The 20518-nt window shown below is 41.1% G+C and overlaps 1 protein-coding gene across 6 annotated transcripts in view; it reads right to left on the bottom strand.

Annotated features, from left to right (window-relative positions):
• Window positions 1-1793: 1793 nt before the first annotated feature.
• The window catches only part of iqsec1b (IQ motif and Sec7 domain ArfGEF 1b), a 170026-nt gene continuing 151301 nt past the window's right edge, over window positions 1794-20518 (bottom strand). For 5 of the 6 annotated variants that reach the window (XM_066697787.1, XM_066697788.1, XM_066697789.1 and 2 more), the window contains 11 exons: window positions 17872-18033; window positions 17046-17168; window positions 16241-16407; window positions 15239-15378; window positions 13706-13735; window positions 12535-12660; window positions 12259-12358; window positions 11619-11780; window positions 10482-10658; window positions 8038-8087; window positions 1794-6277 (listed from right to left, as the gene is read on the bottom strand). In XM_066697787.1, the coding sequence (XP_066553884.1) occupies window positions 5696-6277; window positions 8038-8087; window positions 10482-10658; window positions 11619-11780; window positions 12259-12358; window positions 12535-12660; window positions 13706-13735; window positions 15239-15378; window positions 16241-16407; window positions 17046-17168; window positions 17872-18033 (1819 nt within the window). In that variant the 3' untranslated portion in view covers window positions 1794-5695. The remainder of the gene's footprint in view (window positions 6278-8037; window positions 8088-10481; window positions 10659-11618; window positions 11781-12258; window positions 12359-12534; window positions 12661-13705; window positions 13736-15238; window positions 15379-16240; window positions 16408-17045; window positions 17169-17871; window positions 18034-20518) is intronic. The other variant, XM_066697793.1, reaches the window with a different exon arrangement.

Raw genomic sequence — 20518 nt, 5'->3', positions numbered from 1 at the left:
AAAAAACAAAGTGGTGGGATTATTGTTATTATTCTGCCATATATTTCAAATTACCATGAAATGAAAACTACTGAACAGAAGCTTGTGGATTGCTATGGTGGTAGATACCTATAGGAAGGTGTCCCTCAGGAAAAATGGACATCATATGGTCTGGTGCCAATATTAGATTAAGTGACAGTTATTAGTTAATATTTAAACTTTTTTTTCCTCCAAATCCACATATGGGACAGATGAGAAACTTGGTGCTTGAAGTGCTGTTATGGCCTTCAGATTTGTCACATGATTGGCAGCCATATTGGATTGATCAAAAATATTAAATTATCTTCCTCTCTGAATCCGTTGGGCAGAGTGAAGTGACATTTTGCACACATGACCTTGGTTAGTCCCTCTATCAAGTTTGTTCAAAGCAAGATGATTCAGAAAACCAGATGTCCACCACGAGAAAATCAGATGACACCCATTGTCACTTTGCATATATATTTAGACCCATCATAAATCACAGGTCAGTTGTGTTGAAACTAGCATTACCATATGACATATCTGTAAAGATATACTATGAAAATTGTATTCAGTGCAGTTTTTTGATGTTGTAGAGACCAGTTATGGCACTATATACAATAGCAAACATACATCAAACAGCGTAGTCAGTTATTGCATTAAATAGGTAAAAAAATGGCCTTAGGGATAACCGTTACTAAGCATTAATCTATTTTCACATTAAGACCCTAAATATACCATCCTATATGCAGCATATGCAGCAGCATGGAGGCTGTATATAGTTTGCAGATGTAAGAATGTATTACTTTTCTTCTACAGAAGCTTTCTTCCAATGCACTTTAGATTTGTTTCTCCAGGTAAGCGTATTACAGTATGTTGACACTAATGAGGTCTACGAGGAATTGTAACTCGAGGGTCTTTGGCATTGTCAAAGGGGTATTTAAACAGATCTGGTGGCACGTTACATTTGCTCAACCTGTGCTCGCTGGATAGAGCGAGGATTATGGAAGTGCATTTACAGAAACCTTAAGCCGTATCTTTGCCGTTTATGTCATCTACAATTTTAATCACAGAGGTTTTCCTTAATGGGAGCTGAGCCCTAGCGCTGAGTCACGGCTCTTATTCAGCTCATCCTGACTGAGCAAACCCAGGGGCAACGCTTACCTTCACCAACCCTCCAGCGTGGGAGAACCAGGATAGGAGAAGTCAGGTTGCATCAGCTCGAGGAGCCACACACAACACAGGCACCTCGGCTCAGCTAGGAAGCTCAGAAGTACTGACTTCACAGGAAAATAATGAGTTTTCTGTGTAGGAATGTCAATTTGGTATATAAACGGGTTGATGCTCTCAAAATGGAGCCTACTTGACCGAAACATCCGTCTAGTTTTCTTCAGAAGCAATCCCTTTATTTTTTTGTTCATTTACTTATAATTTGGAATCACCAATTATTATTTTTGACGTTTCCTCCCCCAAAGTTTTATAAATCGCCAATTGTGCTAAAAATCATCGCCACGTCCCCCAGCCAGAACACGTGGGGAGGGTGAGGAAGTGTGACTGGAATCCTCCAATCACAGCCGCCCTAGAGCCAATCAGGAGGCAGAACCAGTCCCTTTTTGTCAGATATATATTGATGGAGACATCTGATCAGCAGACAACACCCTGGAATCAGATTTATCACTCAGATCGATGGGCTGCTCACGTAGGCACGACTGAAGCAGGACAGTCGGATGAGATTGAGAAATTTCTCATGCGTTTTGTATTCGAGGTTCTTGAATCGGAAAAACGACAACTGCAGGGGACTTATATTCGTTTATTTTGCGTTCTCCACATGATCACAGTTATAGTTTTACATCAATAGGGTCTTATTAACTACTTACAAACAGAATGCATATTAAAACGAAAGCACTCCTCTCTTCCCTTTGAATGTACAAAATGGGTGGTGAGCCTGAAAGAACAGAAGCATCCCATGATGAGCGTGAAAAAGCAGTGGTCGAGTCTTTAACAGTCTGTTTTTAAGACCTAAATCCTATAAGGGTTCAATACAGTTTAAAGCGGAAGCAAGCTAAGTGTTATTTATTTATATTTCTCTAGGGAGGAGACGGGAATGCCACTCCAATGTGACTGCAGACATCGTATTGGAATACTAATAATGTACAGACTATATACAATTTGTTTTATCCGAGTGGACTCTTGTGTTGGTCCCCTCTCCCAACAGGTCTTGGCCCTCTCCCTCCCCCTGTCTTATTCCTTGAGATATGTCCCTCCCCACCCTCCCTCCTGTTAAGTTATATACACACTAACACTCCTCAGCTTGCAGACAGAAGTGCGATGGTATCTTACAATGGGAACATCGTGAAATGCATGCTGGATCGTAGTAACACACTGCTTAATATGGAACAGCAAGTCAACATCAAGAGTTTCACTTACAAATAAAAAATAAAACCAAAAATGAAAAACATCGGCTGAGGTTTCCATCAGCTTGCAGTTAACAAGAAACGTGAGGCTTCTGCTGCATGCAGTGCATTATGGGATTTTCTTTCCACACTGAATGGCCGCAGACGTATTTTGAAGCGATACAATACATGTGCATTATATTAAGGTAAACTTTAACAGTTTTTTTTTCTCATTTTTTACATTGCCATACACTTCATTCTTAACTTAAAAAAACAAACAAACAAACAAAAGAAAACATACAAAGACACATTCGCTTAATAACTGTTGTCCCAGAAAAGATCTGTGAGTGAGTCAGTACTCGTGACAATTGCTTGTTTTGGGATGTTCTGCATTTTTCCTGCTGAATTTATGACGTCTATAAAATCTGTATAAAACTCTGACGTGGCTCGGGGTTTTTGACTGGATCTGGGTAATAATAGACAAGCCGGGTGTAGCTGTACAACCAACTCACACTAAATTGAATGCCATTGAAGAAAATCTGGTTACATTCATCGTCATCCCCAATATATATTTGTTTACATTTTATTTGAGGCACCATTATTAAAATGTTTGGATCTGTGAATGAAACGTATTTCTTTTTGAATGGAAATTATGTTTCTACCACCTACAACTGCTCAATAATGTGAATCTGTCTCAGAGAGCACTGTTCATTTTTACTAACCATTAAAAAACAAACAAACAGAAACATCTCCATTCCTGATGTGTTTATTCAGCAAAGCTCTCCTGTATTGCAGAACAGGAAAACACCAATTAAATACATATCTATTCACACTCACTCCACTCTCTGAATGATAGTATGTGAGCACATGAGTGTGGATATTAGCTGGTATTTACAGGATTCAAGAAAGGAATAGTTTTAGTATGATTATTCAAACTAATCTCTTCTGGAACAACCTAGGAAAAACAGACTCTACTATTGGTACAGAGGTATGAAGAAAAGTCTACATATTGTAATATGTGATCGCTTTACTTCAACAATAGTAAACAGGAACACTGATATATTCTGCAAATATACAATATGTCGAGAACAGCCTCACAATATTAACATGACATGCAAGAATATTTTCGTAGACATTCCTTATTACTGCAGGAAACAGGGCCTCACAGGACCACGGGAGTGCTCACAAGCTGCCAAAATTGTATGATCCAGGACATTGGGAGAAAGAAAAAGCCAAGTGAAAGAAAAGGGGGCAGGGGGGAAGGGGCAACCTATTTTATTCTCAATTTCAATTGACAAAAAACAACATATATATTGCACATACAGTTAGAAAACAAAAGTATGCAAAACGAAAGAGCTAAACTCTAGACTGTTGATATTGCTCTCGATGCCAAGTGAGTAAGAACTGAATTCGGTTACCGGTGTGTTGACTGAAGTGCTGCGAGCGAAACAGAAGTACTTCCTAACTCAAGACAGTCAACATCCTAACGTCCAGCAACTCTCTCTTCATAACACTTCTTCAAGCGATCCCGAGAAAAACAAAGTCCAATTTTGATTCGGCGTCAACTGAATTACAGCATGAAGTACTCGTACGTTTTGAAATGTAGAAAAGTATTATTTTGTGTGTTTAAAATATCTTTACAAATCTTTTTAGGAAGCTGTGTGTATCTTGAAGGATGAATACTGCCACCAAAAGTGTTTGGTACACATCCCCAACTCAATTACCTTCTTGGCAACATAATAGAGCTTTATATAGTTCTCCAACCTTTTAGCTGAAAAAAAAAAAACCCGAAACAAAATGAACGTTACAGTAGGTGTGTGAGATATACCAGGAATATAGGATCCATCAGCAACGTGATAGGAATTTCAATCTAAAACAGTTATATCAATAAGGGCAAACCCAGCCAGCTGAGTACAAGGACATTTTGCGAGCAGTGACATGGAAGAGAGAGATTTGAACGTTTCCCTGCTGTGGCCTGCATGCGCCAAACACTGACGCGCCGCGGGCAAAATTAATCGTGTTATTCAGAATCACGTGAGTTTAAACCATTAGTAAACGTAACATAACGATGTACAGTATCTGTTCTCGTCAAGATCTTAAAAAAATAGTTAAAAAAATAAAATGATGATACACAAGCAGCCGTGACTCGTCTCTAGGAGCGGACGCCGGTCTCTCCACCGCCACGCGTGACATTTCAGGAGCGAGTCCGTCCGCGTCGCAGTTGGATAAACGACACCGCTGAGATGTGTGTGGGATTATGCTGCAGCTGCTGTCTAGATTCTCCAAGAGTTCGGTTTGAAAGGCAACCAGAGATATTCCAAGTTGTTGAATTGCCTAACTAGGATAAGCATAGATTTGTTCTGTGAACTAGTGAGACTAAACCTGCTACAGTAGAGTGATTATAATACTCAGAATTTTCAGATGATGCCTCTGACCTTTTTTTTTTCATTTGATTCAATATTTTTATTTATTTATTACAAAATACTGTATGCACGATATACACAAAGCCATTTTTTTAGACTAAAATAGTTAATGCTTTAATAATTGGCACATTTATTTATGATTGCTAACAGACATCAAAGACAGCTGTGTGCTACAGAGTAAATACTGGAACGACTACTGGATGACTGGTCTTTTAATGGTTTACTCTCATAGCTGTTGGTCTAATCATTCTTAAATAATATTATATACTGCTCTTGTACTAGGTTAAATTCTATATCGAGAAACGTACATATTGCCATTGTATTGTCAGAGAAAACAATTCGCTTCTGCAAGCACTAATAAGCAAGTTGTTAAGTTAAGCTTGTAAAAAGCCTGTTTATAATTCGCCATCACTAAAAAAATCAGACGCCACAATCCGTCGACACCTCTTTCCTTCGTTTGCATTCTCCTTGGCTCGTGGAAGGGGAGACAGACATCTAGTTACAACAACCAGAAGAGAGACCTACATAGATAAAGCTTTTTATGTATTTATTTCTGTAGTCTAGAGGCTCTGAAATGACTGGTATGCAGGATGAACTAAAGGCAAATACCAACCAAGCCTGGTCAGAGGCCCTTCTGATAACCTGGTCCAATGAAGCTAGAGATGTCTGCTGTTCATTCCTCTTCTGGGAGAAGAAGGCTCTGAGTAAATGGAACGAATGAATCGAGATGCCTTGTTTCCCGTCTGCATCGAGGTCAACAGCTGGCAATATTGCTACCTGTGAGAGACAGCCTTCAAAGCCGCAACCGGCAACTCTGCCATCTACTGTCCCTAAGGCGCGTGCGTCTCGTTTCCCTTCCCTCGTCTCGCTCTCAGTGGGAGTTTAGACGATCGTGCTGATGCCGCTATGCTTGGGTTTGGTGCTGCTGGGGGCCGGCACGGGAGGCTGCGGGGGCCCGTGGTGGTGAGAGGCATGCTGGGAGTGGGAGGAATGCTGGGAGTGCTGGCCGTGGGTGCCGTGGGCGTGTGGGGTGTGCGAGTGGGAGGCGGCGGCATAGGGAGGGTGCTGGGAATGTGCGGAGTGCTGGTGGTACTGGTGGGCGGGCGGGTGCTGGGCGTGGGCGGGCGGGTGGTAGTGGTGGTGGTGGTGGTAGGGCGGGGGGTTCTGCTGCACGTGGCAATACTGGGCGTGATGCATCTGGGCCTGCGTCTGCGTCTCCAGGGAGCTGCTGTGGTGCAGCGAGGGCGTGTGGGTGGAGGGGTGCGGGGTGTGCGAGATCAGGGTGGGGTGCGGAGACTGCGAGGGCGGAGGAGGGTGGCCCTGCGCCGAGGGCTTCCCCCGCTTACTGCCAAACAGAGTTCCCAGGAGTGAGGAGGAATTGGGGATAGTCTGGTGAGGGCGAGACGGGCACTCGCGGGTCGAGGTGGCTCTCCGGCGCATGTGGGGGCTGCTAATGATGGACCCCTGAAGGAAACAAGAAAGTCATGTTATTGCCGCAGCTCCGCATTCGAAAAGACGTACGTGAGCCTTCCCTGGAGAACCATGACCCAGTAGTTGTCTCGGATGAAGACCACACCTGCACCGCTACTGAAGGTGCTCCTCACAACACTGCAGGATGTACCGAACTGTACACAGCATGCGACACGTGAAGAGAGGGATGCTATCAAAGCGATGGAAGGCGTGAAAATGTCTGCAGTGTCTCGCTACTGATCTGGAAATGCATCCTAATAATAGACTCTGCCTTGCAGGCCTCTAAACGTGGGTAATTTCATTATTTCTCATCTTTACATGAAACTATTATAAATAAAAAAATAAAATAAAAAAGAAACTGCATAAAATAACACCTTGTGAAAAGAATATTAAATCACATTTGCAATTCAGATCAGTTCCCCAAAAAAAGTGTTTCTGTGGTTTTCAGTAATTAAAGCAGTGAGAGAAGATAAACTTCAAGGATTATTGCCAACTGCTTTGTTCGTCAAACATTTTCACTGTTGTCTGCATCGCAACACAGTATTTTGAGCTGTCCAGCTTCAGAGCAGATATTTGAAATCTTTTATCTGATGTAAAAATATGCATGTCACTTTATTATTTCAGTGCACTTGGTTGAAAATCAGTCAAATCTGAGCAATCCAGAGAACATACACATTTAAATAGCAAAACTGCTTATTCTCATTACTGCAAATGATCAAAGCATATTCGTGGTTGACATGCAAGGCATGCAGAAGCTTAAACAGGCAAAGTTTACATCCACAGTAGATATAAGCATGAGATTAAAGGTTGCAGTATCCTTTTGATACAGTGAAAAACAAAAACACTGTTACCATTTTAGCCTAGATAGGGTATGCATTATATTTAGTATCCTGGGGGGAAAAAAGAATCACAGATTGGTGTTTTTGTTACATCTCAACTGATTGTAAAATAGTTCTAACACTAAGCAAAGTCACATGACATTTAGTGAGACTCTGGCAGACTCTGGATGTGTAATTTGGGGGAAGGGGATGGGATACAGCTCCTTTAATCTGGATATAAAAACAGTTGAATGAAAACCACAGGTTTACATTTCGGTTTACCCCTAGAGATGAAATGTTCATATAATGATGAATGAAATCTCATGAAATCCACATTTGTTTTCCTGTTCCTACAGCCCATCCAGTTTTTCCCATTATTGGAGATTTGACACTCTCGCCGCTGAACACGGGTGTTGGAGATTGTTAAACTGGAGTGGGGGACGAGGACGCTTAGGGGGGAAATGGGTTTTTAGACCATTGACGTAAAACCGTGGGTATACTTTTGATAGAACACAGTTCAAAGATCTTCACTTGCACACGGGCCACGGTGATTGAAAACAAATCAAAACAAAATACTAAAAACAAACAAATGACTAAAAGTAACAGACATTCAGCTGAGATCAACACTGAACAGTTGAAAAAATGTGACATGGATTAGTCTGATTAGTCATATCATGCTTGTTATGTGTGCAAGAGAAGGTTAATAGTTGCCACATAAACAGTGTGATATACCTCCCTTCAAACAAGCCTGAAGTACATGGCAAGCAGCCCAGGCATGCATATTAATCGAGGCAGGCAGGTTACGCAATAATAAAATGAAATAAAAAATAAATTAATTGATAAACTATAAAGCAAAAAAGGGTGCAACAAAAAATACTTTAAAAAAAGTGCACATCATCACATTGAGTAGCTAGACATCAGTTGCTTCCTACTTACTTCCATATTGCTGTCTAGTGATCCTGCACTGCTTCGGCGCCCACGCTTGCCTGCCCAGGACATGCAATACCATAGATTAGAGACTGAGAAAAGACCTTGGCGATATATAGAGATATATATCCCTCATCCCTAGAAGCACTACGAGGGCTGGTGGTAAGCTGAGGCAGGTAGGGGGGGGTGGCAGGGGAGGGGAGTGTCTAGCAGGCGTCGCTGAGGGCCAGGGTCACAGGACAGCGGGGCAGTCCTACGATGCAGTCAGGCACACGGCTACAGGTGTGTTGTTGCTCTAAACCAACCACAGGGAACTACTTCGCTAAAGAGGATAACAATGTATATTTTCTGAAAACAGTAAACCTCTGTTGTGCGATAAATAAGAGTTTTCCCCAAAGAACAGCCATGGATATCAATCGCCACAAGGAGATACATATGGCACCAGTAAAAATCGCTGAAATTTGAGCCACATGCCACACAAGCAGCGTCTGGGGCTTCTGAGTTGGGATCGAATCAGCAAAAGCCTTACTGGACTGTTGCTGCCACACGTGTGTGGGCAAACACAGGCTATGTCACTGACGTGGAGGGTCACTCAGGGGGGATACAGGCACAGCCACTTAATATACCATTTAGCATAGACTTGAAATAGATTAACAAAGATCATGAATACTTTTCACAGGTCAATCTGAAAAAAGCCAAATAAAAATACATAAAATAAAAAGAGAGGAAAAATAAACAACATGTGATGGCACATGGTGGGAAAGGAAAATAAACCTAAAATAAAAATCACCTGCGCAATCTCATCACGTTCTCCTCGAGTCAAGAAGACAATCAAAAAAGTATTCACCATCAAAGGATTTTGAGGGACGCTGAAAGGGGACAGTGAACCATTTTTGCTAGCTTTTCTCCTTCGCTTTTGAACTCTCCACGTCGCCAAGGGATAAACAGGGATCTCTGCCAGCTACTGCGAACCAGATCGAACGCACCACTTTTGTACGAACATCGAAGGACAAGATGCTTCTTCCTACGAAAAAACTGGAATTCTAAGTGGATTTCATTTTGTAATCTATGATGGTCGACTGAAGTCTAAACTTAATTGTAATGTAGAGAGATATCAGAAAGTCACTTACTGGAACAGTTCAGTGTTGTGAGCTCTCAGCTGTGCAGTGCGATGAATGATGTACATTTATAAGAGAAATGGGTTTTACAGACCTCCCCATCCCCCCCCACCACTGGAATAAAGGAAGCGATCCAGGTCTTTGGTTTTGCGTACTTGAGGCAAATGTCTGATTTCTCTGCTTAGCTTGTCAAAATGTCTTTGAATGCTACGCAGATGCAGATTTTATGTTCTTCCATTGTTATGCCCCATTAAATGTTTTTTCCAGGGTTATCACATTTTCCATGCTACCACAAGCAAGTGTTACCATTTTAAAACCCATCTGCCAATTGCTTAATGTTAGTGTCACTACACAGCAAGACAACAGGACTGCTCAGAACTGTAAGTGCCTTTTAATACGATTAGAATTAAGTTTAGTCGGGTATTATATCAAATGTATCAGGGTAAACAATGATCAGCTGACTTTCACTGATGATCATGCCCAGCCGAGGCATGTGATATTGAAACATGAGCTTTCATGGTAAACAATATGAAGAGAAATGGAAAACATGGAAGAAAAAAGAAAGAATACCAAAAAAACAACAAGCAAATGTGTATAGAAAGAAGTATAAACAATCATTCGTATCCTGGATATATGGTTGAACAAAATCACTGTTTAAAAAGGCTTCATTCAATTTCATTCATCAATGCAATGCACAAGAACACTGCCACAAAGGGGACACACAAAGCGATGACTGTACAAGGCGTCCAGTCTGCAGTATATCAAGAATACAGATGAGCCCCCCGAAACAACACTGATTTGATTTTGATCTATGACTCCATGGCTTCTACCAAATCTCAAGAAAAGCAGAAAAAAAAACACATGAATAGAGGTCATACTTTTGGAGCAGCAAACAAAGACCATACAGATCGTGATTTTTAAAGAAATGTTCACCTCACGATTTCTCGTCCCCCTTGCTGCATCTACAGTCTCCTCTGATCTCAATCTGAGGTCAGATCCTCCCCCAGCAGATCATCTTCAGGAGACCATTTTGCTGAACCACTCACTGGCCAGGAGGACAACATTTGAGTGTCTGACCTAACCACACACCACACTCCTTATCCTATGGGAAAGTTGTGCCCAGAATGGTATTTTAGATGGGTTCCCAGCCAAGGAACCTTAACCCAGATGGCACTTGCTCTAGCAATGCCGTTTCCACTAGGGCTGCTGCCAAGGTTTAGTTTCAATCGTCACTAAACATACTGACTAGCGATCATGACGTCACGCTGTCCACCCAGCGTCCAGAAGCAGGCCTCTGACACTGTAGCACAGACGGGAGGCGACCGCTGCTCTCACCTGCATCCGAGAGGTCGCGGAGGGAGCTGCTCAGGGCACTCCGCTTGAGTCCCTCCCCCGTGGCGTAGCTGTCGTCCAGGCTGGTCCGGTTCAGGGTGCCGTTTCCCGCCTCCTTCTTCAGGCCGGAGCTCTGAGACATGCTGGGACGCACCACTCCCTTCTGCTTCTCCAGCTCGGCTGCACAGAGAAGACGTTCAGCTGGTCACATGACAGCCGCGGCCTAGAGTGTCTACTCATGCTAGACCCATAACCACGGCACGGAGAAATGTTTGTAAATAGTAAAGCTGAGTGATAATTTTCTCTGGTTTTACGATGCTTATACAATGCATATAAATTGTCACGCCCCCATGATATACAGACTGATGACAAATTAATGACATTTGCCATAGTATATGATTCAAATAATTTTCATACTCATCAGACCATTCAGTAAGCCCTCGTGCCCTGTGGATGGGGCATTGTCATCCTGGAAGAGACCACTCCCATCAAGAGAGAAATGTGTCACCATAGGATAAAGGTGATCACTCAGAATAACTTTGTCATGATTTGCAGTGACCCTTCCCTCTAAGGGGACATGTGGACCCAAACCATGCCAGGAAAATGCCCCCACAGCATAACAGAGCCTCCGGACCCCCTCACTGTAGGGGTCCAGCAGTCAGGCCTGTACCGTTCTCTTGGTGTTGCCTCACATGCACTCGCCAGTTGAGCGTCTTTGTGACTGAAGCTCCTGCCATTCGTGCCCCAATAATGATCCCTCTTTCAAAGTCACTTAGATCCTTTCCTCTTGCTATCTTGATCCAAAATCGAGGTCAGCTGGGCCTGCTCAGCATTTCTATACATGCCACAGAGCAGGATAGGATGTTAATTGCTTAATTGTTTCATACAGCACACCTGTTTGGAGGCATCTGCATTCGTTATGGTCCTCCACTCATTTATTACGGTTTTTCCTTTAATTTGTCACCCGTCTGTAAATATATATAAAGAATAAGCAGCAACTGTATTTGCAGGTGTTATTCTTCACCTCAAACCTCTCAAACCACTCCATGCACACCTTTATAAACAGTGCAACTAGAGCAAATGAAGAACATGAGAGATGTCTTTCACGTGGATGAAAGAAAATAGAAAATATCTGCTCACACTCTATCCTGTACTTCTCCATTTCCTGGACCTCCGCTATCGACTCCCGCAGGTCGTCGGTGAATTTCTTGCGATCCTGGGGGTTTGGGGCGTTGAAGTTGATGAGGACTTTGATGTCAGCACCTGGGATGGCCGATGTAAGCCTTATGCCGTTGGGGTAATCTGGGACACGACGGAAGTAAAAGGTTTATTAATCTTGACAAATTCCACACAATTAACTGCTTTTGCCAGCTTACACATTCTCAAAGGTCAGTGGGGGAAAAAAACAGAGGGTCAACATGAAACTCACACATACCAACGATAATATATTACACGCCACTGTTGAGATGATTAAATGATTGCTTACTGAAGAGAAATGGAAAAAATCCCATCAAATAACTGGTAAAGGCAGTAGTAGTAGAGATATATTGCGACTCACTTTTTGCATGTTCTCACTTCTAGGTATTACGGTGAAGTCTGAATCTATTGTTGAACTATATAAAACATACATTATAAGCAGTCAAGCATACAGGTACTGGTCTCATCCATTAAAAGACTCACTCTGCAATGACTTGCTTGAGGGCTGAGGACATATCACTGCTATGAGATCAATGCAACTTCACTGGCATGGGGAGTTGTGCGGCTGCTATCTGGTACTTACACTGGTTTTCAAAGAGGAGAACTTGCATCCCATACAATGAGAAGGACTGCCTGAAGCTGTAGGTCACAGAGTTTTTCTTCTTCTGGAAGATCTTTGTGACCTAAGGCCGAGACGGGGAAGCAATTCAAAAATACGTTACAGGAACAGACAGAGCAGAAAGCAGGGCTTCCAGATTCTTCTCGAATTGCAAGAGAACGGATTGGAAATCACACAGTTCACATTACATTCACTATACTAGGAACCACATAAAGGTGATAATAGGACGACGCCTCATACCACGAGGAGGTCGTTGAACAGGAAGATCTCCCGCTGGTGCAGCCCCAGTTTTTGGGGTTTGTTGGGGTCAGGGACCTCAAACAGCCTGCAGTAACAGACGAGTCGGCGGTGGGGAAGCGACAGCACCTGGAAGACACAATCACGCCAAACAGCGAGAGCATCACTGCATCTGGGAGCAACACACATTAACATTTTCACTTCTCCGTGGTAGTGCTCAGGGCATAATTTAATGAGAGCTTCAGGATCTTCATAAGGAGTCCCAAAGGCGTGTGGAGATTAAAGTTTTCGCTATATTTAATAATTCATCATCCAAGTTTTTCTGCAGTCGTTTAACTTGCCAGATTTGTTTGAATGCGGAGGGATCATTTCAATTATGACGTCCCTTTGGAACTGTAATACATTCTGTATTTAATTATGTTTACTCATAGTTTATAATTATATGAGGTAGAAATACACAGTCACATCTGAATGTAAAAAGGCACCATTACAACAGTTTAACAAGAAGAAACCCTTAACCCCACTATAGGCTGCTTTCATCCGCTGGGATAAACATTTTCCCTACATTCAGCTAATTGAATTTGAATCTAACAGAACATTCATGACTCAAACTGGTTTTCCATTAGCTTTGCTTTCAGTTACAGATTTATAGTATTTATCAAATCAATTAATTCCTAGTAAATACAAACACAATTTGTTTCAAGAGCAGGAGTATAGAATCATCACCGAATGTTTCTGACCAACACGGTCTCACCCATAACCCTACATTGACACATGAATTCCAGCTATATTGCTCCATCACTGTGCTCTGAAGCAGCAGTTACTGAACGAGGATTTACCACTTGATTATCTTGTATTTGGCTAAATCCGGCAGCTGATAATCAGTGATTATTTAATGAACTGTCCTCCGTCTACGATACTCAAACCACGAGGCCCCTACCGGTCTTGGATTGCATTTCTGAAGGCTGTGGCCAGATGGGAGCTGGAAGCGATTCTATTCTATTCCCTTCCTCATAGCAGGTGTTGTTGTTGAGGAGAGTTGGAATTAATTAGTCGAGAGATATATTTAGGAAAAAAATCAAACCCACCAACATTCTTACAGAAGTTACATAAGCGATACACAGCGGCGAATAAGCAGAGGACTAGACCAAAGACTCAGGAAAAAAATACTTACACAGCCGAGCCCATGGTGCAGAGATCCAATCTACAAAGCAAAAGTAAACAGAAAGGAAAATTAAAGAAAGTGTTCACAGAGCACATCTCCATGGGGGATTGACAGCTTTGCCCATGAAGCCAGGCGATGACTGCCCAGACTACTGAAGCATGTTGAAGGGGTCATCGTCTGAGATAATGAGCTGAGATGCTGCTCTGCATGAGTGGGGCAAGAAGGGAAATTGAATATAGCAAGTCATTTTCGAGAAACGGATTATCAGATTCGCTGGAGTGGGATCACCTGTAGAGGGAACCTATGTATATGCTTTGAAAGTATTATACAGTATTGTATTGATTTTAATTAATTGGAATTAAATGGGGGAGGGGGGTCTATGCTTAGCAGATAATAAAGTGAATCATTTTGCTGAACCAAAGATAAAATGCTAATATTAGAAAGGACATCCCAGCATGATGAAAGAAAGCACTTAAGAAATCCATGATTGAAAACTATGATAAAGCAAATACTGATTAAAATATTAGCGAATGATGGTGATTGTTTAATGCATGTGACATCTTTAATTAGTATACGTCTTTTTCTATATTTCAGCACAATCACTGAGAGAAATCTAGTGCTCTCGGTTTGAGATAACAGGATCTCTCACATCCTGGCAGATTATATAGGTCATGCAGAAGCCTATAGCTGATGAAACATGAGTTTATATTTACATGAATAATATCTCATCGAATAAAAGGAGTAAATAAGTAAAATTACAGTATAAGAAAGTACAACTACCAAAGCATTGTGGGCGTTAGTTTTCATATTTTCTCTACATTGTTTGTTGGTTCAGCTCAGCTAACATTTGTTTGGAAGGATAGGTTTGAGAACGACAACATGAGCTTAAAAAAACAGAACAAAACAAGAGCACAAAGAAACAGCCGATCAGCTTAAATGCTGTCCTTGGTGGCCAGGAGAAAATGAATCCGTCTGGACAGATTTATCACATCCTTCATTAGGACACAATAACAGAAAATGGTGCTCTTTCAAGGGCTATAGAAACATGAAATCCATTCACCATGAAGGTCTGTAATACACGGATGGTCCTTACGATCTCAAAACAATGCACAGAATGAAGGATTGCTGTCGATTACTTTTATTCGGATGATCTCTCTTTATGATGGATGCCAGCCGTTCCTAATCTATACCTCCTGATTAAGGTGAAATGTGATTGAGTCCCCAGGGTTAAACTTTGTGTGTAAGTGGACCACACTTGGGGTTGAGAAGCATGAAGATTGGAAAGCCTGAAATATCTACAATAGGTAATTTGATCGTGCATGTCAAGCTAGAATTGAGAATTTTGGTTGTTAAGGGAAGAATGCTTCCAACGAATGCGCTTTCCGTGTATTTGTCAGCTGGAAACACTTGCCTTTATCTGCAGTGATGGCATTCACTCAATTATCTCTGCTACTGAAGCCCACGGGAGTGGAACTGAAAGCCTGAATCTGAAAACGGTGCCCCCGAGCTGCCATTACGAGAGGAGGGCCACTCTGAACTTACGGGCTTCTTTCCCACAATCAGCTTCTCCACTTTCTGAACCTGCGACACGTGGTCTTCGTTGGTCTTCAGCTCCCGTTTGCGGATCCTCTCGTAAATCCCCGTCAGCGTTTCCCGTGGGATATCTTCCCCGTCGTCAACGCCTGCACAAGACAACAGCTTTCAATTACTAGCGCTCCGGCCTGTGAGGAGAGACGCGCGAGTTTCCCCCTCCTCCGGCACACTCTGCTTGAGGAGTCAAGGACGAAGAGGACAGTTTCCTCACCACGAGCTTATAGGAGATCTGTACACAATCCCCCCCCCTCCCCCCACCCCTAATCCTGATTCAGTTTTCTCTTTTTAATTAAGACTGCTCCAATAGGCAGAGAAATTAGTTTTTCATGCTGTTGTCCATTGTTATAAGCATTCAAAAACATTAAACACTAAAAGTATTTCTGAAACGGAAATGGTGAAGTGGGGTTGGGGGTCGAGGCTATAATCAGAACAAGCACATTTCAAATCAAGAGAGATTTGTCGCACAGATATCAATGTTTTTATGGAGTCAGAGTTGTAATCCTGTTTTGATAATTAATGTACTTGATGCTCATGGGTTTGTACAGTATGTGTATGTCTGATAAGTCTTAATTGAAAAATACATTGAAGTCTCAGAAACAGCTAAAAATAGGGCTGTGTAAACGTCATTGAACTAGTTAAGGATGATGTAGTTAAAGTAAATATTTAGCCATATTTATAAAAGCCTAGAAAATACAATTCCATCCTCGCCTCTTAGATGGTGAATTATTTAAAACTTGGCTAGCTCAAACAATTTAAAATGCTCTTAAGAAAAGACTATAAAAGGAATAAAAACTAATTCTGCAGTTCTTGGTTAGATATATGCATCTGTGATCTGTGAAATATGTACGTCTGTTTTAAAGAGGAAAATACGTCATTTAAAAAAAAAAACATCACAGACTAAAAATGATGATAATTTCAATGGTTTAAAAAAACATTTTAAGAGATACTCACCACGCAAATTCTTTACAAAATCTTCAAGTTTCATTTTGCGTTCTGGCTTCACATTGGGGCTGTACATATCCGTGTTCAGGAGGATAATTGCAAAAGCCAGGATGAAGATGGTATCTGGGTTTCGGAACTGGCGGACCACCCCCGGATTACAGATACAATAGCGCTGGCTGATGGAAAAATACCAGCAGAGAGATGAGAATTACAGCACAGCGAGTTTGGGTTAATACATTTCAATATGATTACCCAGGCGCTAAAACCTTCTTAACATCAGGACATTTTTTATCTTGGGAAAAGGCAGATATAAAGCAATAACAAGAATAATTAATCATGTTCTCTCCCAATCTCCCAGTGATGAATTCAATGCATTAATTATTATTATTATTATTATTATTATCATGAATTTAAATAATAATAGAGGAAATATATTGGAAATGTAAAGATATAAACGTTTTTAACGGATTTTAAATATTTGCCCACAACATTTATTCAAATTGACTCATATCATCATCTCTCTTTGCATGTCAGAAGATTGTTTGGTACATGTTCACCTCACAAAGCAGACATCCCAACATGTTTTGGCTGAGCTGGGGGCAATGAGGGATTGTCATTTTCACCTACCTCAGTAACACACCCAACACTGTCTTTGGAAGCAAAACCCTCTCTTTCCAAGGACTACATCTATTGATTGCTCAAAACACGGTCTTCAAGCAAAATGACACATTTTTAGATTTGAAACAAGGGGTACATGCCTTTAAAATCTCTACTGTAGCAATAATAGTGTATATTTGAATCTTTGCTTGCGTACCTGAAAGCTTCAATCAGCCGTTCCACTTTCTGTGCTTCGCCTTGAACCCGGATATGAGCTTGAAACTTCCTGAGAGCTTCATCCAACTCCATTCCTGAGAAATCCATCTCATCCACAACACAGCTGGAAAGCACCACAAACAAACACAAATCTAGTTTTTTTCCTCTGTTGTGGGATAGAATTTATAACTACGCACATCATTTGGTCTGAAACAATGTATCATTAAATGAATAAAGAATGAATCAAGCTGAAACTTTTAATGACAAAATGTAAAAGGAACAGAAGTAGTGCCAAAGTATCCGATCTGATTTATTGGTGGGAGACTTGGCCCCACCTCGTGTTCATTCTGTGTGATGAAAAAGAGTCATTTCTGCCAGCAAGACTGTTCACAAACAGCCACATAAACTGTTGAACTAAACAACACAAGTGACCCATCATGAGGTCTCGGATGCCTGCTGCGCTGCTCAGAGTTGTATTCCTCAAAGACCAAGAGCTGCACAGCTGCGATAAAGCAGCTCAGACAGACTTGAGTTGATTTGCCACTCTTAGGCCAGTGAAGTAACTGAATTACCCCAGTGCCCCTCATTTCAATACAATAAGAGGGTGTACAAGTGCAGGCACGGTTCAGATTCAAGTGCCATTGTAGTAGGAAGGGATCAAAACCCATTATGGATGAGTTATCAACAAAATTCACCCTTTACTTATGTCCCTGAATTTTGATTACACTTGGAGAATATGAATTCAATTTAAAAAAACGAAATATATAATATAAAGATACTACAATAATGAATAAAGAAATCCTAGCAATGCTTTCAAATATACTCACTCAAGGACATCCCTGTTGAACTGTTTCTGTCGGTTCCCCAGGAATTCCCCGATCATCTGGCGGCTGAGGCCCTTTCGCTGGAGAAGAAAGTGGGCCACACCTACAGGCGTGTCGGGGACGAAGCCACGCTCGATCAGATACTGGATTCCCTTCTCCGGCTTCCTGGACACGAAGACATCACAACAATTTCACCCAAACGCACTGGCGTCTGACTAGCTACCCCCTGGCATGATGTCATCTAAGCTTCAGCACAGAGAAGCAGATTGAATTTCTCAAACTCTCTGTGCTGTTAAGTGCGAAGGACTGAAATACATTTCCTAGCCCACAAGAAGGGCTTTATTGCTGCAGTTCAAGGCCATTTAAGATTAGACCCTCTCCGCTTCCAAACATAGATGCTGCTGTGCTTTTTCTTTCTCTGTAAAGCCTCAACATTTTAATTCCCTAAATTACATCCCCTTTATAACTGAAAAACTATGTAGACTTCATCATTAAGCCAAGAAAGGCACTATCTTTCTGCAGTAACCACCAAAAGCAAAAAAAAAATCCAAATCCAAACATTTATTTCTCTGGAAAACTCTTTACTTTCATGTGAAGCACGAATTGCCAGGAAACTATTTCCAAAAGTTACAAACAAACTCCTCTTTTAAGTGTGTGCGTGCCCCGAACGCTGTGTTATCACCCCTTCCCACATGGGATTTCACAGAAACCTCATTAAAGTTCAAAGGCTTGGACATAACAATGCAAACAGCTGTGGCCTTATCAATGTCTGCTAGGTAACAGTTGTCCATATTTTCTAATGTTGTATTTTTCATAGCTGTGATGGTTTCATACTCTGTTTTCTTATTTATTTCCGCTCACTCGCTCGCTCGTTGAAAGGGAATGGATTCTGGCTCCGAGAGCCGCTTGGAGCGAGATTGCCATTCTCAGTGCAGCCAAAATCAATTTCGGAGAACAAGGTGACCCTACTATTTTTAAAGAGGGATGATGACAACAAACCATCACCTTTTCAAAACGGAAAACGTCTTATGGTCTCCTTTGCTAGCTATCGCATTTAATGCCAACAAAATTATCCACACCACACAATATAAATTGAGCGGTGTGTTTACGGAGGCTGTCAGCAAACACAAGATTAATGTTACACAGAAAGAAATACAGTGGGATTTAAAATAATTGACCTTAAGCTATAAACAGGATATAGATGTGAAAGTCAAAATCCTTCAGGTGACTCTGTGAACTTGGCTTTCACTGAATCTCTCAGGGCTGGGTATAGATATTTTAATACATCATCAATCCATTGTGTTAATGTTTCTCAGAAATGTGCACATAGCTAAATATACCTTTTAACAATTTTATAGAAACGATGAAAGCAATGCATCTAAACTAAATGTTTCTCTTGCAGTTGATATACTCAAATAAATAGAAGTATACATATTTTCCCCCCTTCCTAGCATAATGTTTCGCACTCTTATATAGATTATTAAACACCCCTGTAATAATACCATCGCTTTACTTATTTTCTCGTCAGCATCGCCACAGCGTCGCGACACAGGCTAAGTGCACCAACCGCTGTTAAACACTAAACCTGTCAGGGACACTTGAGCTCATTCAGTTGTTAAAAAAACAAGATTAGAAACAAGCGAGTCATTCACACACACTTTCCTATAATTACATGGGTAGTAGTCAGCAACTGGATAGCAATTTGTTAAATGTTTGCCAAGTTCCCCGCTTCACATTCATACCGACTCACTGGAGGGAAAAGACGTGAACAAAAGAACGAAAACAATGATTTATATTAATTATCATCATTGTAAAGCAGCTGTATATTTATGTATCTAATGCACATAAGTGTAAATATGGTTATCTACATAATGACACAAATACAACTATGAAATTGTGTACAATAATAAATCGGCTAGTATCTATGCATCACCAGGGCAAATGAAATAATTGCCTCCACTCAACATGAAACTAAATACACAAAACGCACAGAAGTGTGTCAGAACTGACTTAATTTCTTTAACCAAGACAGATGTGAGGTGGAAATATGTGACATGTACTGCTAAATTGGTTAATTGTGACATTTATGGATTAAATGTTCTCCACAAGATTAGATACTGAAGAAAAAGTTAAGAAATAACTAACGTTTATTAGGATGACAAATAGTCGATGTCAGTTCTATCTGACATTATTCAGACTGGGGGGAGGGTGTTTAGTTTAATTTGATCTACTTATTAAAATCAGTCTTTATAACACAGTTTCACTTTGTCATCAGACCTCCGTTTAAATGTAATATGTTGCCTAATTGACAGGCAGCACATGTTTTTCGAATTCCCTGCAGTTTTGTCATTTTTCTTGTCAGGTCTTGTTAATTTAATTTGCCGTGAATTAAAAAATGTTCCAGTCAAGTGGGGACATATATGTTACACACATGCATCATAGCTATATCTGTATCGATATCCAGATGAGTGTACAGGTAACTCAGCACAGGACCATACAGGATCAACTTTACGAAGCAGTAAATAGTATTTAGCACTAAATATATATATACACCCTGCAATCAAGGTTTTAAACCACATTACTATGATAACCATGAGCTAATTGATGTAATGTATTCTATCTTCCGGTTAAAATGTATGGAGAAAAATGA

This window comes from Amia ocellicauda, chromosome 3, assembly GCF_036373705.1.
Source record: "Amia ocellicauda isolate fAmiCal2 chromosome 3, fAmiCal2.hap1, whole genome shotgun sequence".
Taxonomy (NCBI): Eukaryota; Metazoa; Chordata; class Actinopteri; order Amiiformes; family Amiidae; genus Amia; species Amia ocellicauda.
Note: the sequence above shows the minus strand (reverse complement) of the source record. Positions and strands in the feature narration are given on the sequence as shown.